The following is a 25,737-nucleotide window of genomic DNA, read 5'->3' as shown; positions in this document are numbered from 1 at the left end:
TGCCTTTGGGAAAACATGAACAAAAGATTTTACCGTCAGTATGTATGTATTTTACAAATAAGATGTGGGTTGATATTGGATTGTTGTTTAGAATAATTAAATCTAGAAAACGTAAAAAAAATATAGTTTATAAATGATGTAATATAGGTATTGACAGTATATACGTGGGATTTAATAATTTTAAAAAAATAGCAGTGTACATACTCTGAAAACTCTCACATGCCCAGTTATTAAAAAAAAAAAAACCACGTTTATGCTTAAACTAATTGAAGGAAAATTAGATATTAAGGCAGTTTAAAAATTTTATTGGTAAGGGTAATAAGGAAAACACAAACCTATCATATATTTGTCTTGTGAATATTTGATCAGGTAAACAAAATCTGCACAGCTGTCAGTTATTTTGAAGGAAATGTCATTGATCTCCCTTTTAGGTTTGGTATTTGTTAATCCTGGTAGGTGCTCCTTTTTTTTCCTTCTTCTAGAACATAAGCAATACAGTTTTAAGTGTTCATGCTTATACTTTAAACAAATAAAATGCACTTCATTAAAAGCATTCATTTTGAAAACATTTTTCATTCGTAAACAAATGTTGGGTGTACATCTTTCCGAAAAAATCTGAAGCTGTGATGAAGTGCAAAATAAGTTGTCTAGTTCCTGCTGTAAGACATACTTTTTAAAAATTCTTTTAGATTTCTTAATAGCATATTAAGGGAAAGAAATTGTCCTTGATGCTGTCATTTAATACTGATTGTTTCTAACTATTAGTACATTAACCGTTTCAAATAAATTTATATGAAAATCAAGATGCTTTGTTTCATTAGGAACCAATTTTAAGTTTTATCAGCATCCAATTAGAAATAGAAATGTGAATTCTGGCAAATTAGTTTTTATTGATAGACTAATTTTTACCATTTAGTAGTTCAGACATTATTAATATGATTTCCCCAACTTGAAAATACTCTAAAAAAAATTTTAGTTTAGAATTAAAAAAATTATTTTACATGTCAGCCTAATGGGAAAAGATGATTTTTATTTAAAGTTGTTGCAAGCAATAGGTAAATAACGTTTTTGAAATGTGATTTTGTGATTTCATAGTCATAAGTAGAATTATCTATTTAACACATTTTACATATGACTGTAACATAATATTCTTACTGGAAGAAATCTGCTTGAATAATTTAGGTGGTTTGCTAGTTGTTACTAAAATATAATATATGCCTTGATAATGTAAAGATTGGCCTGGAAAGGTATGAACAGTTTTAAAATTTTCAGCAAACAAAGGAAGAAACAGGTTGAAATATTATTGTTAATAATAGACCAGTGGAATCTCTGGGTTGTGCAAATGATCAACACACTAGGGTGCTAACCAAAAGGTTGGAAGTTCAAGTCCAGCCAGAGGCATCTCGGAAGAAAGTCCTGGTGATCCACTTCTGAAAAACCAGCCACTGAAAACCCGATGGAGCACAGTCCACCTGATACCCATGGGGTCCCTGTGGGTCAGAACCGACTTGATGGCAGCTGGTGGCTGGCTTCATAGACTGGCGGCCTTGTTGTTTAGTAATTCTCAAGTATTCCTTATTATCTGTGGTATTCTAGTCATCATGATAAGCATTTTCAGTACATTTTCTTTGATTCCCATTTAACCATGAAATTTAATTAATTCCATCTTCAGATACAAAAATTGAGGTTTAGGCGGATTAAGTAGCTTGCCCAGAGTCACACAATTAGTAAGCAGTAAGTCTGACTTCGAGCCCATGTTCTTACCCACTACACTGATAACAACAAAACCAACAAATCTTTGGTGTATGTGAAATCAGTAAATACAGTACATTTAGAGGTTTGGCAGGGTCTTGTCTAGTTAAAGGTATTAAGAAATACATCATAAAAAATGGGCTTTGGAAGATAAGCAGAATTTTGAAAGTTTATGGGGGAGAGAAAGAAAGCATTTAAGTGAATTGGAATGTTGTTGTTGTTAGGTTCCATTGAGTTGGTTCTGACGCTTAGCAACCCTGTGTACAACAGAACAAAACACTGCCAGCTCCCATGCCATCCTCACAATTGCTTTTATGCTTGAGCCCATTGTTGTAGCCATTTTCAGTGGATCTTGTTGAGGGTCTTCCTCTTTTTCTCTGACCCTCCACTTTACCAAGCATAATGTCCTCCAGGGACTGAATGGGAAGAGATGAAAAAAATATTGGAGGATAGCAAATTCCTCTCCACCCCACAGTTTGTCCTCCAAATTGCGAGACTAATAACTATTTACCTTTCTAATCTTAATTTAAATGTTATTTCCCAGGAAGACTTCCTTGACATACCCAGTCTGGGGCGTATATTGTTATAGCACCCTGTGTTAACCTCAGTTTGTTGGAATTCATCATACCAGTCTATATGTAGTAATCCATTTACTTTTCTGTCTTCTCACTAAATTGTAAGTTTTTAGAGAACAGGGACAATATATTTATTTCTGAATGTCCAGGATCTTGAACAGTACCTGTCCAGTAATATGTGTTCAGCAAACAATTGTTTAATATTTGAAAGAATGAATTTAAGAAGATATTTTAAAGGTAATGAAGAGTGAGAACTTGTGATTTCATGAATGTGTATGTATGTTCCCTAGCTTTGCTCACTAAAAGGGTCTAGAATAGTAAAGTTCAATAGAACTTTCTGTAATGACAGAAATGTTCTGTATCTATGCTGTCCAATATGGTAACTACTGTCCACACCTAGGGTTGCCAGGAGTCAGAATCAATTCCATGGCAACTGGTTTGTTAACCACTTGTAGCTACTGAACAGATGAAATGTGGCTAGTGCAACTAAGGACCTGAATTTTTAATTTATTTTATTTTTATTAACTTTAACTTAAATGGCCACATGTGGGTAGTTGCTACTGAATTGGATAGCACAGGTCAAGACTCAAAGTTACTCTGATAGCAATGAGTATACCTTGTACTCATATCTTGTTTTCTACTATCATTCCCCACTAAAAAGAACCAGGGTCCCTTGGAGAAATGATTGATCTCCAGGGCTGGGACAGAGAAGGTATAAAATGAGCCTGAAATATCTTAATGTACCAGAAAGCAGGGAAGTACTACAAAAATGATGGGGGGCATGCCAGAAGAACACAGGAACTACCTTGAAGAGTCTCCCACTGACCAAATCTGGAACTATTTGAGCATCAAAATAAGAACTGTAATGAATTCTAAACCATTAAAAAAATAGGAAGCCAAGAGTCCATACTAATAATAGATAAATAGAAAAACAACCAAACAGGAGGGAAAGGATGGCTTTTCTATATAGTAGAATGCTGATGAATAAATATGGAGTGAGTAGTGGTGAAATTAGACAATCATTTTGCAATCGTTATATAAGTATTGATTAGATAAGAATCATCAGTGGATACTAAATCTGGGATTGTGTTGGGGGGGTAGTTTGATGAGGAGAAGGATATTTGCATGGTCTTAAAGTGTCTCCCTCCAGATCACTTATTAGTTGCCAGGGGGGAAACAGTAACTATCAAGTAGGGAAGGCGACAACACCTTGCCTGAATGGTCAAAACTAATGTCCCTATGAGAAGGCTACAATATCACTTATGTAGTATTCTACCAGGGATGCATAATCTGAATTTAACTGAGTACACATCAGATAAGGCAAAAATGAGAAACATGCTATTAAAAAAAAAAAAAAAAAGAAAGAAACAAAATCAGATTGGCCTATATCCTTAAAAAAAGGTCAAGGTAGTGAAAGCCAAGTAAGGCTGAGGAACTGTTCCAGATTGAAAGAGAGACTAAATAGATACATGACAACTAAATGAGTACATGATCCAGGGAAGAATTCTTTTGGAGGGGAAAAAAAAAAAAAAAATTGGGACAATTGGCAAATCTGAATAATAATGGTAGATTAGGTTAAAATATTTTATCCATGTTGAATTTCTTCAATGTGATAACTATTGTAGTTTTAGAATAAAATATCCTTATTTATAGGAAATGCATATTGAAATATTAAGGAATAAAGTGCCTAAGGCATTCATTGCATGCAATAAATAAATTAACCCCTCTTCTGTGCATCTAGAATTGTTCTAGCTATGTACCAAATTTGAGCAAATTGAGAAAATAATCATTCAAATTATTTTCTTTAGTACATAATTCTTGAGTAGCCATACTGGTTGAGAAAAACCAATATAAGGGCAGTGGAGAGAGGTGGGAGTCTTCTACCTCTAGATCAGGCACGATATATATAGTTGGTTGGCCTGAGGGCTGGGAGAAGAAAAATCTGAATTGTGGTAACAAATAATGAATGACACTGAAATAGGAAATACATTAATTCTGTGGTACAGGACATGTCTGATTAAATGAGGGAAAGGAAGTAACTTAAGGACCTGAATGCCTTCTTAAACTGGGAAGCCAACGCAGCTTCTTTTAAGCCACACCTATTTCAGCTCCACCTATTGGAGCATCTGCTCTAGACAGTGGGAGGTATCTTGCTTGAGGACTTCCTCACCTCACTGCAACACTTCTATATTACAGGAACGTTTATGGCTTGACTTGAAGAGATAAATTAAACACGTGTAGCATTATTTCTATGAGAAAATGTGCTTTATGTAATTGTAGATAAGTGTGGAAGATACCAAATTCTAAAGAGTCTAGAAGTTATTTCCTATGGAGAAGCAGTACATTTTAATGGTTTCATGCATGGGTTCTAGAAGATACTGTTTGGATTGAAATCCTCATTCTACTAAATAATAAAGTGCAGTATTGTGCAAATCACTCACTACCTTGTTTTGTCATCCATAAAAATCAGGCTACCTTATAGAGTTGTGTTGATATTAAATAAGATAACATGCTTGAAAGTTACTTAGCCCAATGCCTGGCATGAAAGTCCTCATCAAATGTGAACAGTGATTACAATAGCATTGGGAAATCAGTGATGGTTTTGGAGTGGAGGAGTAAAATGATCAAATTATTATTTTTGAAGGATTAATTTGTGAACAAATAATTTAAGAACCAGACGGGAAAACTTACAACTGGGGAAACAGGAAAAACAAAACAGTTATGAGGTTATTCCAGTAGACTAGTTGTAAGGTTTTAAAGGGTTAGAATGATGGAATTGAAATGAAAAGAACAGATATTTAAAAATAACATTGTAAAAAAAAATGACTGCTCTTTTAGCTGATTTGGTAAGGTTAAAGAAAAATTTTCAAAAAAAAAAAAACAAGATGAGAGAGATGAGGCACAGAAATTATGGTATTGCTGAGTCCAGTTAAGATGCTCAAGTTAAGTCTTAATGTTCTTTGTTGCCATCAATTTGGCTCTGACTCACAGTGACCTTATGTGTGGCTCTGACTCATGGTGACCTTATGTGTAACAGAATGAAACATTGCCCGGTCCTGTGCCATCTTCATGAATGTTGGTATGTTGAGTCCATTGTTACGGCTATTCAGGTCTTACTGTTGTTATTGTTGTGTGCTGTTGAGTTGATTCTGAGTTATAGCAACCTTATATGACAGAATAGAACTGCCTCATAAGGTTTCCTAGGCTGTAATCTTTATGTTAGGAGCCCTGGTAGCACAATGGTTAAGAGCTCGGCTGCTAACCAAAAGGTTGGCACTTTGAGTCCACCAGCCATTCCTTGGAAACCCTGTGGGGCAGTTCTACTGTGCCCTACAGGGTCACTATGAATTGGAATTGACACGATGGCAATGGGCTAATCTTTATGTTGTTGTTGCTGTTAGGTGATGGCCCTGTGCCATCCTCACAATCGCTGTTACACCTGGGCCCATTATTAAAGCCATTGCGTCGATCCATTTCGTTGAGGGTCTTCTTCCTCTTTTTCATTGACCCTGTACTTTACTAAGCATGATGTCCTTCGTCAGGGACTGGATCTGCCTGATAACATGTCCAAAGTATGTGAGACAAAGTCTTGCCATCCTTGCTTCTAAGGAGCATTCTGGCTGTACTTCTTCCAAGACAGATTTGCTTGTTCTTCTGGCAGTCCATGGTATTATGTTCAGTATTCTTCGGAAGGGGAAGGATTTCTCTTTCTGTAGGGGAAGGTCCTAGTCTTTCTAACTTCTGCTTCCTGGTTCCTTAGAGATCTTCATGTGTCTTGGTATCTGTCTTACCCCATCTCTGCTTCTAACTTGCCTTTTTTAAAATCTCTTTTATATATCAAAAGAGATTATCTCAAGATACACCCTACACTAATCATGTCTCAGTAACATAACAAAGATGCAAAGGGATTATAACCACAGGCATAGAGGTTAGGATTTACAAAGCATATTTTGGGGGGGTCATAATTCAATCTGTAACACCTAGGAAATTAATATATCGAGCCACTGCTGGTTTGGATTGTTATTAGTTGCACTGAGTAGATTCTGACTCATGGCGACCCCATGTTTGGAGAGTAGAACTGCATTCCATAAGGTTTTCAAGACTGACCTTTAAGAAGCAGACTGCCAGGCCTGTCTTCTGAGGTGCCCTTGGGTGGTTTCAAATTGCCAATTTTTTGGCTAGTAATTGTGCCCTTAGCTGTCTGTGCCACCCAGGACTCCTTTGGATTTCATACTGCCGAATAATATTTCTCCCAAAACATCTTTTTTAAAAGTTAAATTTTATAGTAGCTTTGTTCATGTTTATAAACTTTTTTGAAAAAAAGTTTCAAAGTATAAGTGAGCTCATTTTTTTTTTTTACCATTAAAAACATTTTTTTTTTTTCCTAAGGAATGAAACATTTTATTCATTACTTCACTAAAAGTTTTTTTTTAGCACACTATACATATTCTTATTATTCCTAGGCAACTTTATTAGGTAGCCTCTATTTTGTGTCTTCTTTCTGGAATGGCTATATACATTAAGAATGTAGATATGTAGCTAGCCCTTTTTCAGAGTTCTTCGAAGTTAAAATTTCCTTTTCATGACCATAATTGAGCACTTACAAAGGACAGAATATCTTAATTACTAAGTAACTAATACCTAGAGTTTCAGTAGCCATGTGAATTAGAATTCTGACTTTTAGCAAGGGACTGTCTCCATAAGAAAATGATGTACAGGTCTTTTAATAGTATTCTACTGTTTTAAGGAAATACTTTAATTTGAATGTTTGGTATTCAGCTATGATTCATGCTACTGTGCTCTCTGCCAGTTTTATCCATGCTGTTGCTGATAAACCTTAGAGTTGGTCATCTTCTAGCTTTATTAGCTAGTATGGTTCTTAGTTGGGCATTGTATATATCTCATAGCTAATTGCCGGTGCACTATTACTTCACCCCGTCTCTCTTAAAAGTAGAAACTTTTTATACACAGTGACAATGTGTCCTGTTAAAAATATACATCTTCTCATACATAACCATAGAGGAGAAAAAGGCAATTTTATGGCCTTACATTTGAAAGCTTATGTAACATGGACAAAGGCCTTTAAAAATATGTAAGATACTAAAGCTGAATCCAAAAGAAATAGAAAACCTGAATGGTTTTATAACTGTTCATGAAAGCCCCCAATAACATGTTAGAGAACGATAAAAGAAACACAAATACAATAAAGGATACAATGAAGATTAGAAGAGAAATTAAGAAAGTAGAATATGATCTATAATAATATGATTACTAAGGAAAACATGGTTTAAGAAAATAATAAAATTAACAATCATGTGGTAAGACTGCTCAATAAAAGAGAAACCAAAAGATTGGGAATGGAGGTTATATAACTACAGATGCTGCAGACAGGAAAAAGATATTAGAATATATTAGAAATTAGAAGAAACAACACAGATTTCTAGGAGAATATAACTCATCAAAATTGACTTGAGAAGAAATAGTTAAACCGGAATTGTCTTAAAACTATTAAGGAAAATGAATCAGTGGTTAGACACCTTCCCACAAAGATGAAAATGCCTTGTCTGTAGCCAAGCTTTATGAAATAATTAAGAAACTGATCATTTAAATCTTATACAAATTCTTTTAAAGAATAAATGAGCGGAATAGCCCCCTATCTTGTTTTATGGGATTAATTTGATTTTTGTACCAAAACCAAAGGATTAGTTTAATTTTTGTAGCAAAACCAACCAGGTATAATTCAAGAAAGAGAAAATTAAAGACGTGGAACAGATGAACATATATGCAAAAATCATAAGATATTAGCAAAATGAATCTTTCAAAGTATATAAAAGATACTAGGACTTCCACTTACCTGCTTGCAGACCAGCAGTCCCACCTAGAACAGCTAGAAAAAGCCACGTAAAATCCAGTTACCATTTTTCTTAGGGCAGTGGAGAGCTGCTGACTCAAGAATTACAGAAGCTAAGTCTCCAAGGATGGCAAAACCTAGGATAACTGACTTGCACACCATTTTTATCCTGGAGCTGTGGCAGAATTTTTCAGATTTGGTGCAGATGCCCATGGTTGAGAGCCATGTGGAACATTTGGGGTAGTGTTTTGGGAGGCCTGAGCAAATGGCCAGTTTTCTCCTTAGAAAATTTGCTGAATACTGGGGCTGTACAGAACAGGAGACTTAAAACAATGAAATAGAAAACAAAATCAGCAAATCCAATTGCTGGGTTTTTGAAAAGAGTAATGAAATTGATAAACCCCTAGCAAAATTCTTTAAGAAAAAGAAGAGAAAACATGAATTGTTTATATGAATTGTTTATATCAGGAACGAAAAAGGGGACATCACTACAGATCTTCTCACAAATGTAGTAAGATTATGACAAAAATATAACAACTAAGATAAAACGACAAATTTCTTAAAACAGTTTTTTAAAACTGCTACAATAAACGAAATACAAATACTTATGTCAGAGTTACTAAAGCAGTTATTGAAAACTTTTCCCACAAAAAAAAATCTCTACAACAGATAGCTTCCCTAGTGAATTTTCCCAGTATTTAAGAAAAAATACACCAGTCTTATGCAAACCTTTCCAAACAACAAAAAAAGATGGAGCACATCCTAACTCATAAGGATAGGAAACCTTGATGCCAAAATCTGACAAAGACATTAGAAGAAAATTATTATCAATCTCTTTCATGAATACTGAAGCAGAAATCATAAAATATTACCTAATCAAATCCAGTGATATTTAAAAAGGCTAATATATCACATTTAATATGTATCTTTTTGGGTACACAGTTCAAACAACAATATATTGCAATGATGTGATGCAGTGAGAATGTCTGCTTGTGGGAGTGTAAATTAATTACAACCACTTTATAATACAATGTAGCCTTATCTAATGGAATTGAATATATGCATTCATACATTTGTATCATCCAGCAATTCCACTTCTAGCAGTGTACTCTAGAAAAATTCTTAACAGCCATGTACCCAGACAAATATAATAGTACTTATATTAGCATTATTAGTAATAGTAAAAAACTGGAAGAAGTCCAGATGTTTATAAACAGAAGAACAGTGAACCGTATGCACATGATGTTGTACAATAAAGGCAAGAAAATACATTTAGGATTATTCTCTCCATATGGATTTTAAAAGCATGCAGATTTAAACAGTAAATTATATAGGAATGCCTATATTTACGTGGAAAACTAAAGAAAACCAAGAGAATAATAAAATTTAGGATAGCAGGTACTCCTGAAAGTTTGAGAAAACAATGTGATTAAGGAAGGATATTGTGGTAGTTAAGATATAGGTTTAATGGCATTTAACAGAAACCCCAAATAGTGAAAACAAGATGTAAGTTTCCTCCTCTGTAACAGACTGGAAGTATTCTAGGGCTGGTGTGACACCTATGTTTTACATGGTTATCTAGGACCTAGGGTCCTCCTGCCTTTTGGTTTTATCTTTTGAGAGTGTTACCCTCGTGTACATGGTTAAGATGATTACAACCATATCCAAAGTAGCAAGGTGGAGGAATGGAGGAGTAAGTGACTGTCTTAAGATTAGTTACTGGAGATTGCAACATGAAGTCCCCTCATGTCTTCTGGCTAGAATTTAGGAACTCAGCTGCAAGGAAGCCTGAGAAATGTGCCTAGCTTAAAATCTGGGGGTATAGAACAAGGAAAAGGAAGAAATCTTTGTCACAGGCTTATGTGGGCATGAGGTAAAGGGAGAAGGCATCAAAGGTATTGGTATCATTCCTTAAGTAGGATGGTGGATATATAAGGTATTTTTCAAAAAATTATTTTCACCTATAAACTATATATTTTGTATATATTGAATATTTCATTATTCAAGTAAAAAAAATTCAGTGGATACTTTTCAGTTTTACATCACTTGGATTTTATGTAGCACATATTAGTGATCATACCTTATAGATACTTGAATTTTAATTGGCAAGAAGCTCTTGGTCCTTCAGTAGATGAAGTCTTGATACATGCTACATTACGCTTGGAGCTTGAAGACATTATGCTGAGTGAAATAAGTCAATTACAAAAGGACAAATATTGTATAACCTCACTTACAGAAAAAGACCAGAAAAGGCAAATGTATAGAGACCAAAGTTTATTAGTGGTTACCAGGGGTGGGAGGGAGGGGGAAAAGTAAGGGAGGATATTGCTTATGGAATACTAAATTTTGGTTTATGGTGATAGAAAAATCACATTAAGGGTAGGGTTGCACAGCCGATTCATGTAATTGCAGTCAATAAGTTGTATACCTGTAAAAAGTTGAATTGGCAAAAGTTGTGTGATAGATATATTTAAAACAGTGACCAAAAAAAAAAAAAAAGTAGCTGCTGAGGCTGCTTATGTACAACTGGGATTTGGTTCCTTGGTTTGGAGGCTTAGGGTCATGGTTTCATGGGACATCCCAGTTAATTGGCCTGATGATGTGTTTAGTGCTTCTGCTCTACCTCCTAATTTGTTACCTAGCGCCTGGGGTCTTAAAAGCTTGGAAGCAGCTGTTCAAGGCTCAGCAATTGGTTTCTATTCACCTGGAACAACAGAGGAAGAAGGAGAGTTGGTAATAAGAGGAGGAAATGGAATGTGAGGCTGATTCCCTCCTTTGTCCTGAGACCAGAAGAATTGGACATTGCCGGGCTGCCATTGCTGAACATTTTGATCAGTGAATCTATAGAAGAATCCGGATCAGAAGGGGGAAAATGCAGAACAGAATTTCAAAATCTCATGTAATCCATACTTTCTGAAGCCATAGAGGCTGGATGAACCCCTGAAACTATTGCTTTGAGACACTCTTTAAACCTTAAACCAAAAATCCCCTGAACTCCTCTTAAAACCAAACAGTAGTTTAGCTTAACTAGTAAAGAATGTCTACCTTGAGCATTATGCTCTTTTAAAATCTATCTAATCTCTATAGATAGGAAATCTAAGGGGTTTATATTAATGGGGGAGGAACAACTCAGAAAAGGAGGGTGAGAATGGTTGCACAACTCAAAGAATGTAATCAGTGTAATAATGTAGAAACTGTTGAATTGGTGTATGTTTTGTATATATCCTCAACAACAATAAAATAATTATTTTTTTACATGAATCCCTTTGTCCTTTTTTTTTTCTCCATCCATTCCTTTTCATTCTCCTGGGCCTCACTTGCTCTTGGGGTGGGGGGAGGGGGTTAGGGTGTGGGGGGGAAGGACCTTGACTTAGATGTCTCTCACTTGTCTCCATAATTGTGTAGGATTCAAATTGCCTAATGTGTTTCCTGTATTTCGAAAATTGTAAGAGAAAAAGAATTGTATTCATAATGTTCTAGCCATCTGTGGAAAAAGGGAGGTTTAGTAACTTTTTTTGGGGTGGTTTTTAAGTAAATGTTATTTCTAAGTTTAGAAATGTACATTTCTAAAGTGCGTCAAAAAGGAATAAATAATTCTGGAATGAGTCAAAAGTACCAATTCATCTTGTAAAAGTAATAAATAGCCACCATTCCTGGTAAATATATGCATCTAATTTTTTAATATCATGAGTTGGAATCGACTCGACAGCACTGGGTTTTTGGGTAATATCATGAGAATAAATCTCGAAGTGACTCATTTTTTTGTAATCATGTATCCACATGGTATATCTTTTTATAAAAACTCATCAATTTACTTGACTACCCAGAATAGCAACTACATTTCCCATCCTTCCTTGCAGTTAAGTATGGTTATGTGACCTAAGTCCTGGCTGATGATTATAAAGGGAAGTGATTAGTTGGTAAATTTTAGCATATAAAAGTAGGGACTGTTTGCTTTTTCCCAAAGGAAGAAACAGTCTCAGGTATACATCTGAAATGTTTTATGTGATATTTTTATTTTTGAAAGCAAAAACAGACAAAATTCACTTGGTCAGCATTCAAGTTTTAACTGTATGTCAGGGACTATGTCAGGCCCAAGGTAGAAGACAGAACAAATTGTATTCCTAACCTTCAAGACACTCATTGTCCAAAGGAAATCTAGTTGAATGCTATGGTAGAGATATGCCCAACGTGCTGTGGAACCAGGAAATGCCAAAGGTATTCCGAAAACTCAAATTCCAGAAAGTTGACAAGCCTAAAGGAAGTTTATAAAATAAAAATGTTTAAAAATATCATCTGAAGATCCAGTTATTATGATCTTTTTAAAGATAAGTTATATAAACAGATCAACCCTAATGTTATTGTAGGAGGTAGAGGTAAAAGTGAAGAGAGTCCAAGTTAATCCTATTAATTAAAACAAAACAAACTTTTCTGTTTTACAGTTTTTCATGGATTATATACTGATTTTATAACTAGAATAATTTAAAATCCATCATTAAGTAGAATAATATGTATTTTTTAATGCAGTAACATAACATTTTTACTTTAGTAACATGATTTTCTTGAGATTCCTGGCCTCAAATTGTAGCTTTATCTTAAGAAGCTTAGTAATGTAACATACTGCATATTTCCTATCTTTTAAAATTACTTTAACTTGACTCAACATAAAGTACTCACAGTACTTCACTGTCATTCCAGTGTAGAGATTGTCTAAAATTAGAATTTAAGACAGACTCCAGTTTCATTCATTAGTTGTTTAATAGGTTGCAAGATGGAACACAGTCTACGCAACTGGTCTTAACATGGTGCATGCTCACCATCACTTACAGTTCTCACTAATCTATTGTGTAACTATTTTCTTTTGATCCAAAGTTCCTCAGACTCATTTCTCTCTACTGTGATTTCTTAAGGTGTGGGAAAGACCTATTTTCATAGACATTGCTCTTCACTTTGAAAAACTGGAAAAGGGGTTAGTTAAACACTATTCATGGCCCATTCATCTGTAGTGTCTCTCACCTCTTCTACATCATTTTGAAGTTCTTCTCCATGATGACTTATTCAGTGTCCTCATATACTGTATCTTAACTGTTACACACTCCTCTGATTCTGTTTTCAAGCAAAAATGGAGTCCTTAAATTCTGTTTTTTTCCCCTTTGCAGACTTTGCCTTCAAAAGAGACAACATTCTTAAATACTACACAAATGCCTTGCCTGCAATCAACTTCAACTTGGAGTAGCTGTGAATGCAACTCAAAGTCTCAGCTACCAAGAGAACGTTTATCAGAGTTGGATTCCTCTTTCCACTCTGTTCTGTCATTACCATCAGGTAAGCCTCTTCATGTAAAATTTCTAAGTAACTATTTTCTATGGTGAAATCTAATCTTATACGTACAGGGATGCTAATTAATTTTTATTGTATTATTTTATCACTGGATATTAGAACCAAACAGTTCTAGAGGAACTAATCTAGTCATGTACCGAGTTAATGTTCTGTTTGTGTAAGTTGATTTTCTAACTCCTTGGAAACCAATTTATCTTGGAAAATAACCTTTGATCTCCTTTTGAGTATTAAGTTTTTAGCATTTTATTGGTAACATGACTGTGCTACTTCTCAGTAATTCAGTGTTCTAATGTTTTGTTTTCCATGGAGATTATTTTCTCTGACCTATAATATTCCTTTATTTGAAATCTGCATTGAATTTCACCAAGAGGGAAGAAAATTGTCCATGTTTAGGTATAGTAAACTTTTGAACCTCAGGGGTATCTGTAATATACAACTGAGTATAGGAGGCATATATATCTCAACATCCCTAAAGTGGCCTTAAATGTCCAGCTCTTGGTTTCTATTTGAGAACTGAAGTTAAATATCTCCGGAAAAAAGGAAACACCGTTCACACTGCTTGTCTCATGTTCTGTTCTTTATAGGAGGATAATGGGCTTTTGTTTCCTTTTTAACCTGTGGTTCTGATCATCTTCTAAATTCTTAAAATCAAGGAACCACTCTTTGTAAAGCACGATTTTTTTTTACTTATCCAGCTGCCTTGATTCTTAGTTTAGTTTTTACTGGTATCAGTGTGGCTTCTTAGCTACACCATACTTTGAAATAAATTGCTGGCAGGAATTGAAGAAACCTTAATGATGAGAAACAATAATCAATAGCAATAATGCAGCCAAAATTTGATCTTGGCATATATGGGGCCCTAAAAAAAAAAAAAAAAAAAAAAAGTTTTTTTTTTTCTTTATGTATACTAAGCACATTGTTTAATTCTCACACAACCCCATGAGATAGCTGCTGTTGCCATCTTCATCTTACATGAGAAAACTGGAGCTTAAAGATGTTATTTGCCCAAGATTACACAGCCAGTAAATGGCGTAGCCAGGATTTGTACCTAGGTAATCAGTCTCTAGAGCCATACTTCTAACCATTGCTCTTTATTTCTGTTTTCTTATAAGTAAACCCTGAGGCCTGGTATAAATGTCCTTCATCCTAAGTCTCTTATGTCCCCTCTAATACATAAGATTAGCTTCTTTACCTACTAGTTAGGGTTATCTGCTCCTTCTTGCATTCATTTAATAAAGATCTCAATACCTGCATATACTAGGCACTATTCTAGGTGTGGAAAACCCTGGTGACATGGTTAAATGCTACAGCTGCTGACCAAAAGGTCAGCAGTTCAGATCCACCAGGTGCTCCTTGGAAACTCTATGGGGCAGTTCTACTCTGTCCTATAGGGATGCTATGAGTTGGAATTGACTTGATGCAATGGGTGATACTAGGTGTGAGAGGAAGTGCTCGGCTGCTAACCGAAAGGTCAGTGTTCAAATCCACCAACCACTCTGCAGGAAAAAAGACCTGGCAGTCTGCTCCTGTAAAGATTACAACTTAGGAAACCCTGTGGAGCAGGTCTCCTGTCATGTAGGGTTGCTGTGAGTTGGAATCGACTTAATGGCACACACATCATACTTGGTGCTAGGAGTGTAACTATAAATAAAGCCTTAAAGGTACTTGCATTCTACTTAACACAACTGAGATGTAAACTAAAAAGTACATAAAGCGTCATAAAATATTCTGATAAAAAATCCTTAGGTCACAGGGCAGGTACTAAAGAAGGCTTATGGGTGGAACAAAGACCTTCCCTAGTTATATCACATTTTCCCACAACTTGTGAAGAACACTGAAAATATTCTCATTATAACAGCCAATGATATTTCTTTGGAGAAACAAACTTTTTAGGTAATTGGAAAATAAAAGGACTGTAAAATGTTTAAGCACCATTTTAAGGGAGAATAATTAATTTATATTTTCATATGATCATATTCTAGTGCTAGGATTGAAATTCATCCCATCTCTGTCCCTTGGAACAACTCTATGATGATATTCATGAACCCATTATCTTTGCAGGTGTGGACCTGCCATTAAAATACATCAACCTTTAATTAATATGAAGCACATCTACTTTATTACTTAGCACCTGTATGGTTGTCAGAATATAGAATATAAACACAGTAAATTGAACATCTGTTTTATTTGCTTCCTCTTCATCCCGGTAGTGAAGCAGGGATTCTTGCCCTAGGGTTATAGAAATGGCCAATCTCATATAACACCAAACACAGGACAGATGAGATCAACAGCAGTTTATCAGTCATGAATACTCACAGACCAGGAGAGTAGGACACCACATGTCATGCAGGGTCACATGAGAGTTACACTCAGCAATATAGTAAACAAGTAGGAATGTAGGAGGCAGGTGTAGTAACAAGAGGGCGGAGTGACCCCAATTCTTGCAGGAGGATATGAGTGGTTCATTTGAGTAATTCTCTAGGCTGGCAAAGAACTAAAGTCCATTACTCAGGGATGAACAGGTATTGTCCCTGTCCCCATGATAAGGAGGGGTTATTTGACTAGGGACCTTATCCACAGGAGCAGAGTGGGTAGGAGAACTTGCAGTGAGGCCTTTGGAGGCCTTCCTGGTTTTAGAGGTCAAGGCAGCACCTAATATTAATTTTAGCTTTATACTACAATGTCTCGCTAAGTCTCTATGTAAAGGAAGGATAGTCATTAGGTGTTTAATCTTTGTAAAAGTAGATTCATTTGTGATCATAATAACGAGCAAACTAAAAAAAAAAAAAAGGAATGTGAAACTTGATGTTTTCATAATAGGTTGCATCTGAATTTGTGTTTTCCTCTAAGTAATTAAAACAATGTAGTCATATCTTTGGAAACTCTATGGGGCAGTTCTACTCTATCCCATAGGGTCGCTATGAGTCGGAATCGACTCGACAGTAGTGGTTTTTTTAATTTTTTTTTTAAGTCAGTCATATCTTTTGGAATCTCGTTATTTTAAATGCAAACTTTATGGGGAAGGTATGGACTTAGAATCCAGTGGGTTTGACTATATGTTTTATTAAAAACATCTTTGGCATATTTATTTCCACTAATCTGTGAATAAAAAAAATTTTTTTAATTCACAGAATAGTGTTTATTAATATTTACTACTGACTTTACATAATGTACTATGACATTGCTCATCTGTGAGTTTTTTTATTTAGTACATATGATTGGTTGTTTCCAAAATATTGCTACCAACATGCTTGAAAAAGAATTTTGCTATGTCCGATGGTTGTGACTTTTTAACCTTTTGCTTATTTTCCTAAGCTTATGTGCTATTTTTATAGGAAAAAAAAAAACTCATTGCTGTTGAGTCGATTCCAACTCATACTAACAAAAGCAATCATAATATTACAGCCTGTTAAGAAGTAGAGTTCACTGAAAATACTTGTTTTTTACTTTATCTTTCTAGATGTGCCTCTTCATTTTCAGCTTGAAACATTGTTAAAAAAGACTGAAATAAAAGGAGATCTTGCTGAAAATAAATGTGTAGGAGAGTGTGTCATATCACCATCACCTGGTATGTTACATTTACAAACCTTGCACTTTTCACATCTTTCATACTTAGTACTTCTGTCTTCTAAGGCAATAAAATCTAACAAAGGAATAAATGTAAATGCTTAATTTTTAATATTCACTCTTCACAAATCATAAACACACACACACACACGTACACAGAAAAAACCCAGGAGAAATGTGTGATACTTACTAAATGAAAATTATTAAGTATTATTAGTAAATATAAAGTAAAATTTAAATAAACAGGGAGAAACCATTTCTGAATGGTAGGATTAATAGTATCAGGATGTCAATTCTTCCTATTTATGTTTAATGCAGTGTAACTTTATGTTCTATTAGAATTTAAGTTAACAAAATAATTCTAAAGCCCACTGCAACAGTAAGAAGGGGGAAATAGAAAAGGAATTGCTGGAAAAGTATTGAGAGAATCAATCCCAACCCCATATGGAAACATGACATAAATCTGTAATATCATGGAATCTATTTTGCTTGCATTTAGGACAGTAGATCCATGGAGCAGACTACACAGGCTCATACTTTATTATATGAGAAGGGAAAAATTATAAATTAATGGGAAGGCGAAGAATTATTCAATAAACTACTGTTAGTCTTTTTTGAGAAAGGTTTGTCTACATAATGATTTCATATGAAATAAATTATAGTTGGTTCCAAGAATTTTAAAATAACACATTAAAATTACAAAATTAAAGAAATTAGAATGCAATATTTATGAATTCTCTGAATGGGGGTGGGGACATTGTCTATTCCTAGAAGCAATCAGAATAAGAAAGAAGGCAAACCAACATATTTTGTCAAAGCTAAAATCTTCTCATCAAAAACTCATAAAAACGAAGGTGAAATAATTATCTACCTCAAAAATTAAGAGTCAAATGAATGCCTGTTAGGACTGGAGTTCTGAAAGGTAACAGATTTCAAAATTTATAAAAATAAGTAGTTTTTATAAATACTGGCAGTAACAACTTAGAATATATAAAGGAATAAATTATCCTAGACACATGAACAATAAAAATATAAAATATCTAGGATTAAACTTAACAAGAAACTTCATGAGAAAACTTCAGAAGTTTAACTGAGGAACTTAAAAAAGAGGACCTGCCTGTATGAGAGAAAGATCCTGTTCCTGAATCAGAAAACAGTAACGTAAGATGTCAATTTTCTCTACATTAATTTATAAATGCAACATAATTCTAATCAGAACCACACAGGCGTTTTTCTTTTAGAACAAAATTATTCTGAAGTTTATCTCAGAGAAACAAGGTTGAAGAACAGCCAATAAAATAAAATCAATAAGGAGGTTTTACTACCAGATATCAAAATGTATTATAAAGTTATAATCATTAAAATAGTGTGGTACTGATGGAAACCAGATCACTGGAAGTAAATGAAAAGCCTAATCAAACCCAAGTGTTCATATTACAGTGGAGTAGTGTTAAGAGTCAGCATAGAAATAGGTAGTCTGGCCCACAGTCCATGCTCTAAACAACGAACTAACCTTTTACTTTCTCTGCAAGAAGTGGCATTAAATAATGACTGTTTGTAAAATACAAACTAAAATGAGACCCCCTACTTCATAAAAATACAGCATATTAAAATAAACTAAAATGGATGGCCATTAAAATATATTACAGATAGATTAAATAAATATTAAAATGGTGTCTTACGAGAATTAGAAGAAATACTAGGTGAGAGTAATAATAATAATAATGAAAATTATAATAATAGTTACCATTTACTGAGAGCTTATGTGGCAGCTACTGTGCTAAGTATTTAATACTTTGGCTTATTACATTAATAAGTTTAAACATTATAATAATCAGTTTTTCAAGGCTGTAGTAAAATCAGCACCCTCAAATATTTTAGATAACATTAAGAATTGATACAGACCTTTTGGGAAGCACTATGAGGTGCATTGGAAGCCTTTAAAATACTTACTTTGTATAAGCTCACCGAGGTAAAAAACCAACCTTATTACTTTTGTACCTGCTCAAAATCAATGCTTACTGAACTGTTAACTCTATTCTGACCCAGTAATTCCATTTCCAAGTACCTAGTGTAAGAAAATATCCGAAATATGAAACTGCCTTTATTCACAAATATCTTCATCCTAACATTATTTGTGATAGTGAAAAATCAGAAACAACTTGAAGAGCATAATAGAGATACGGGTTAAGCTATCCACTTCAGTGGTCTATTGCAACCTTTAAGAATACCTTAAAAAAAAAAACTTACAAGTTCACGTAAGGATGGAAACATTTATCAAACAATGGATGAAAGATTTTATTTTACGTATGGTACAATTATAACATGTAAACATGTTTTTATATCAACCAAATGCAACTTGTAAACCTTGTTGGGATCCTGATTTGAACGAACCATCTATACATACATACACACAAGTACACACATTTTTGGATAATCAAAGAAATTTTAACATGGCCTAGCTGTTAGATAATATTAGTGAATTATTGTTAATTTTGTCATATGTAATTGCTGACATACTTATAGAAGAAAAGATATGTCTGGGATGTGCTTTAAAATTATGCCAGCAAAAAAAGTTGGTGGGGAGATGAACAAGATTGGGCATGGTTGCTCATTGTTGCTGCTGAAGGACAGGCACATGGCACTCATTAGTCTATTCTCCTTGAAAATCTTCTACAGTGAAAAGTTACAGAGAATAAAAAAAAGAGAAAGAGCCCTGAGGACAAAGGGCAATTGTCTATGCCCAGGGAAAAAAGACTAAAGGAATAATAGGCAAGTATAGGTTATGTTTGGGTACTTTTTTTATATATTACACTCAATGGAATTTATTCCTGTGGCTAATTTTTTTAAAAAAGGAAATATATGTATGCATATAAGAATGTCCATAACAGTAATATCACTATGGTTATGATAATAATTTCAACTATCATGTCCAAAAGCTAGGAAATAGCTAAATGATACCATCCCTAATCAGAAGATGTTAGGCAACCATTTAAAAAAATAACAATGAAGATTGAGTTATGAGATAAAATACTAAGCTATACATTAGTTCTTACTAAAATTACAAATTAAAATTTCATATTTAGAATGTATTATGTATGAATTGTGAAAGATGTCTGAAAGGGAGTATGCAAAAATGAAATTTGTTGTTAAGTGAGATTAGGTGATTATTTTTCTTCTAATGTTGCTCTACTGTTTAACTTAAAAAATGAAGCCAATGTAAATATGTTAGCCAGAATAGTAGTAATGTAGCAATAATGTAAGGACATGTTAGTAATGGCAAATTAAGATAGAGATGGAATGCTTTTGAGTTGAAGTCTACAATAATAATAGGCAAATTAGCAAAGTACTCAATTCTTATTTTTTGTCCCAATCTCTCATTCCCTACTACTCCCACTTCGAATAATTAAGAATATTGAGGGCAGAGGTGGTTGGTTCATTGGTAGAATTCTCACCTTCCATGTGAGATCCAGGTTCAGGTCCCAGCCAGTGAACCTCAAGTCCAGCTACCACTTGTCTGTCAGTGGAGGTTTGTGTGTGTTGTGATTCTGAACAGGTTTCAGCAGAGCTTCTTCTATACTAAGACAGACTAGGAAGAAAGGCCTGGTGATCTTTCAAAAATCAGCCAGTGAAAACCCTATGGATCCCAAAGGTTCAATCTCATTGTGCATGAGGCTAACGGCAGTCGACTGCAACAGATTTCATCCTACATTAAGTATCTGCCTTTGATTAAACAGCTACCCATTAATTTTTTATCATGGTTTCTACAGAATTCAGTAAAACTAAAGTTCATTTTTTGAGCCAAGCAGACTAGAATCATCAAAGGTGAATCACAGGAAATCAAATAAATTACAGTGTAATGGAGGAAGCTGACACAAAGATAACTATTATATATTGTGATAAAAACAAAAAAAACAAAAAACCCATATTGTGATAGGCACAGATATATGATTAAAATACTGTGTAATGAAGAGGTACTGTATAAATCTACCTAAGGGAAAGAAGAGGAAGAGAATTTAAGGGTGATAGGAAAAAGGCAAGGAGAACTCCAAGAAAGATGGTGGTGCCTGTGTGTAGCTTCAAATACTTAAATTGAATTTAGGGAGGAAGAAGGGTTAGGTGTTCCAATCAGTGCTTCTCAAACTTTAATGAACAAATGAAATACTTGGGGCATACTCTTAAAGTGCATACTCAAATTCAAAGAAGTCTGGGATGGGGCTGGAGACTGTACATTTTTAATAACGTCCTGCCAGATGATTCAGATACTCGTGGCCCACACTGAGTCATGTTTTAAACAATGGAAACACACACACAAAACACTGTGATGTGTTCAAGCACGTACGAATAGCTTGGTATTCCTGGAGAGTAAATCGTGTGAAGGTAAGGGCAGATGATTGGGTTACTAGATTTTTCTGTGCCTCACCGAAGAGCTTGGATTTATCCTGTATTGTCCATTAGATTACAACAGCACGGCTGACTTTAAGCAACAATAGCAAAAAGCCAAATTGTAGTGTATTAAAGAGTAAACAGATGGGTTAGTTTCATCAAGAGGAAAAACCAAACAAAACCAATTTAAGAAACCCTGGTGGTGTAGTGGTTAAGTGCTACGGCTCTTAACCAAGAGGTCGGCAGTTCGAATCCCCCAAGGCGCTCCTTGGAAACTCTACGGAGCAGTTCTACTCTGTCCTATAGGGTCATTATGAGTAGGAACCGACTTGACGGCAGTGGGTTTGGTTTTTGGTTTGGTACTCGCCAAAATAGGTAAGGTCATGAAAGACAAGCCGGTAGAACTATTTCAGATACAGGAACTTTAAGAGACCCAACAACTGAATGCAATGAATGAGCCAGAAGTTTCTATAAAGAACATTATAGGGATAATTGGTGAGATGTGAATAGGTCTATAGATTAGATTGACCTGATGGTGTAGTGGTTAAGAGCTTGGCTGCTAACCAAAAGGTCAGCTGCTGGAATCCACCAGCTACTCCTTGGAAACCCTATGGGGGCAGTTCTACTCTGTCCTATAGGGTTGCTGAGTCAGAATCGACTTGACGGCCATGGGCATAGATTAGATAACAATATTAATCTCTTGACTTTGTTTTTGAGAAATACGCATTATTTAGGGGTAAAGGGGCATCATGTCAGTAACTTAGTTCAGAAAGAGGTAAGGCAGTGTGATAAAATGTTAACCTTTGGGGAATCTGAGTAAAGAGTATATGGGAATTCTTTGTACTATTTTAAGTTTTCTGCAAGTATGAAATTATGTAGAAATAAAGTTTATTATTTTTATGAGTGAATAGATGGGACAGAAGGAACACAATAGCACTGCAAACCATCTAGGGAAGCCAGAATCCTAGGGCTGTCTTGATCCACCCTCTTGTATCTAAACCCATTGCCAAGTTGTCAGTGGGATGTTATACCTTTCAGATTTGCTCCATCTTCATTTCTACCACTTTCACAATCCAGCCTAATGATCTCTTATACTGGTTCCTCCAATCACTGTAGCCAGAGTCATATTTTCAAAGTGCAAATGTCACACCTGCTCCCTACCGCTATCACTTACAGTTTTGAAGAAGGAAAATTCTTAACAAAGGACCCTAACACCCTACCTGCATGGGCTGGCTCCTGTTTGCCTCAGTTCTTCATCATGTTCCTTTGCTTTCTCCACTACACTGCTGCTGTTCAGTTCCCAAATCTGCCCAGCTCCTTGCTGCCATGGCCTTTGCGCATACTGTTGCCTCTTCCTATTTTTTTTCTCTTGTCACCAACTATTTGTGTTCATCTTTCAAATCTCACTCCCTCTGGGGAGGCCTTTCCTAGAGCTCTTAATAGGTCAGTTACATTCTCTCCGTAACATCACGTACTTCTCTCACACATTGCAGTTGGAATTTTACACATTTGAGATTATGTAACTAAGGCCTGTAAACTATATAAAGGGCAGAGACTACGCCTGTTTTTGCTCACCATTTATCTCTAGGGTGTTGCAAGTGCCTGGCATATAACTGCCTCTCCCTCATTACAGAATGAAGTAATGAAAAGGCAGGCAGGAGATATGAGAGATGCTAGGTCAAGGTATAGAATTTTAGGATGGAATCTAGGAGAGTATTTGGGAGTGAAAGAACTGTAATGGGAGGAGGGTTATTATCGATAGGACAGGTGAAAGTAATGCCTGGAGTTAGTTTCTGAAATTGTCATACATTTCCTATTTAAAGGGTCCACTGCAACCTTACAGGAGACCAAAGAATAAGAGGAAGATAAATGTGAAGGAAATACTTGAAAAAATTCAATGAAAAAAAAACACATCAGCATTTGTGAAGGTTAAGGTTTCTTCACAAAAAGTTTGATATGCCTCTAAAGACAAGGAGGGTGGTGAATTCCTTTTAGAAAACAACAAAACAAAAAAACCCAAACCCGTTGCGGTCAAGTTGATTCCGACTCACACTGACCCTATAGGACAAAGGAGAACTTCCCCATAGAGTTTCCAAGGAGCACCTGGTGGATCTGAACTGCAGACCTTTTGGTTAGCAGCCATAGCTCTTAACCACGACACCACCAGGGTTTCCTGAGAAAACAAGAAAAATTGTTACGTTAAAACAAGGGTGGGCACAAACTTTTATAATACCTACCTGGGCCAAGCATACGTACATTTCAAAACCTAACTCGCACAATTCTAGCATCACTTTTTTTGGAATTAGTTTACTCCTGCTGTCTTATTTTACTATTTCACATCTTTTTTCTCTTATTTGGGTTGGTGGGAAATCTCGGGGACAATCTTAGAATCCAGCCTAACACATGTCTCTTCAGCTTTTTAAAGTCATTTTGTTTTCTTGCATCCAGTTTTGCTGTATGTCCATCTGATTCTCATTTCTTTGCAGTAATCTTTTTATTCTTTAACAACTAAGATATCTTCATCTTTCATATGCTTTATGACTTTTTTCATTTGCCATATTTGACACTTGAGTTCTGTGAAATCTTACGGTTATAGAAAAACTCTTGGCTGTCACCTTCATTCTTCCTACTGTCTTCCGTTACTCCACTTTGGTTTGTCCACCTTTTTTCCCCCCATCTCTTTGTTGCTCTGGATTGTGGAATTCCTCTTCCAGCTTACTGATTTTGATTTTCAGCTGAGTCCATTCTACTATTGAGCCCGATTATTTTGTTTTTAAATTTCAATATATTTTCCATTTCTTAGATCTTTCTAAAGGGGCCTTTCCCCTATTTCTTGGTAATACTAAAGACCTGTTAATGTGAATTCTGTGAATGTTCCTGTAGCTAACTCTTGAGATGGTTCTCTCATTTGTTGTTTGTACATTCCTTGTTTTGTGGTGTTGGTTTTCCTTAAATTTTTGGACTCTTGTGTATTCATCTTTAAAGTTGATAGTCCCTGTTAACCACTGCTACATATGGGATCCTCTTGATCGGAGGAGTAATTTAAACTCTACACTATTTTCAGAGGATATTAGGGATGAACAGGCCATGTTTCAAGGTGAGGCACTTGGGCATTTGCCCTCTTTCTCCAGCCCATCCATTTCTCTGCCCTAAACTCTCAGATAAATGTCATCTGTTGAGACAGATAACCTCATCAAGTAGCATGGCTGGGGTGTAGTTGTCCTATCAGCTACTCCAGATAATTGTCCTGCTCCATTTCTCTCTCTAGGTGAAGAGCACCCTTGGCGTTGATCACACACTTTGTGGCAGTATTTTTCCATGTGCTTCTTGCTCCAGGTTTCCCCTTCAAATTCCACATGGTTTCAGTCTTTCAGAGATTCCTCAGAAATTTCACTCTACTCGCCAGTTCCCTTTTTCCCTTGCAAATGTGGATATATATGGGCAAATGTTGACGTATAAAAACCTTTTCTATCATTTTTAGAGAGCTTTGTCATCTTGAAACCAGAATCCTAGTCACTGATGGTAGGCCATGCTCTTTATTTCAGTGGTGGTGAGAGTTTGGCACTTCAGCTTAGGCATCTCTTTTTCTATTTCTTTCTACATCTCCAAACCCTTAAAAAAAGAAGCCATTTTAGTTATTAATCGAATACTGGATATATGGGGTTCAGGTAGACAATAGTAGTCATGAAATTGACACCTGATATTTATTGACCACTTGATTATGTCAGACACCCTTCTAATGACATTCACAAGAATTAACTCGTTTAATCTTCATAACCCGAATGCCTGGGGTAATCTCTGTTTTACAGATGAGGCAACTGAGGCACAGAGATGTTAAGTGACTTAAATTCATTCTTTAAAAAAAGTGAAAGGATGGTGCTAGGCTGTTGAAAGTGGATGAAATCTGGTTCTTGCTTTCAAAGAGTTCCAGTTGTTGTGACCCTGTAGAATCTTACTTTGTCCTGAATTATTTCCATATTTAAGGGTAAGCAGGAGTTAACTTAAGGATTCAGATTGTGTTTAGCCAAAATTAACAGATCTCAACCAATTCTAACTCTATATAAAGTTTGATAATTTGGAAGACTTTGAGAACAGATCACCACCTCTTTACATCTCCTTCAAATAATAAATATAGGAAGAGTTACGAACTTCCTGAGGATGTTTTTAAGGAATCCTATCCTGGCTGAATTAAGTTTCCCGTTGTAGTGCTTAAGCATTTATTTCAGTATATGTCATGTTGAACTGGTATCTTAAAATTTGGCAATG

General features: G+C 35.3%; 2 protein-coding genes across 7 annotated transcripts in view; one reads left to right on the top strand and one right to left on the bottom strand.

Moving 5' to 3' along the window:
- Positions 1-25,737, top strand: part of KANSL1L (KAT8 regulatory NSL complex subunit 1 like) — a 119,874-nt gene that overhangs the window by 84,729 nt on the left and 9,408 nt on the right. For all 6 annotated transcript variants that reach the window (XM_049888072.1, XM_049888071.1, XM_049888067.1 and 3 more), the window contains exons 7-8: positions 13,338-13,503; positions 16,979-17,086. In XM_049888072.1, coding sequence (XP_049744029.1) covers positions 13,338-13,503; positions 16,979-17,086 — 274 coding nt within the window. The remainder of the gene's footprint in view (positions 1-13,337; positions 13,504-16,978; positions 17,087-25,737) is intronic.
- RPE (ribulose-5-phosphate-3-epimerase) overlaps positions 17,080-25,737 on the bottom strand; it is a 33,942-nt gene continuing 25,284 nt past the window's right edge. The window contains exon 6 of the mRNA XM_049888074.1: positions 17,080-25,083. Within this exon, the coding sequence (XP_049744031.1) occupies positions 25,069-25,083 (15 nt within the window). The 3' untranslated portion in view covers positions 17,080-25,068. The remainder of the gene's footprint in view (positions 25,084-25,737) is intronic.

The sequence above is a fragment of the Elephas maximus genome, chromosome 6, assembly GCF_024166365.1.
Source record: "Elephas maximus indicus isolate mEleMax1 chromosome 6, mEleMax1 primary haplotype, whole genome shotgun sequence".
In the NCBI taxonomy this organism is placed as follows: domain Eukaryota; kingdom Metazoa; phylum Chordata; class Mammalia; order Proboscidea; family Elephantidae; genus Elephas; species Elephas maximus.
This window is presented reverse-complemented; position numbering and strand designations above follow the sequence as displayed.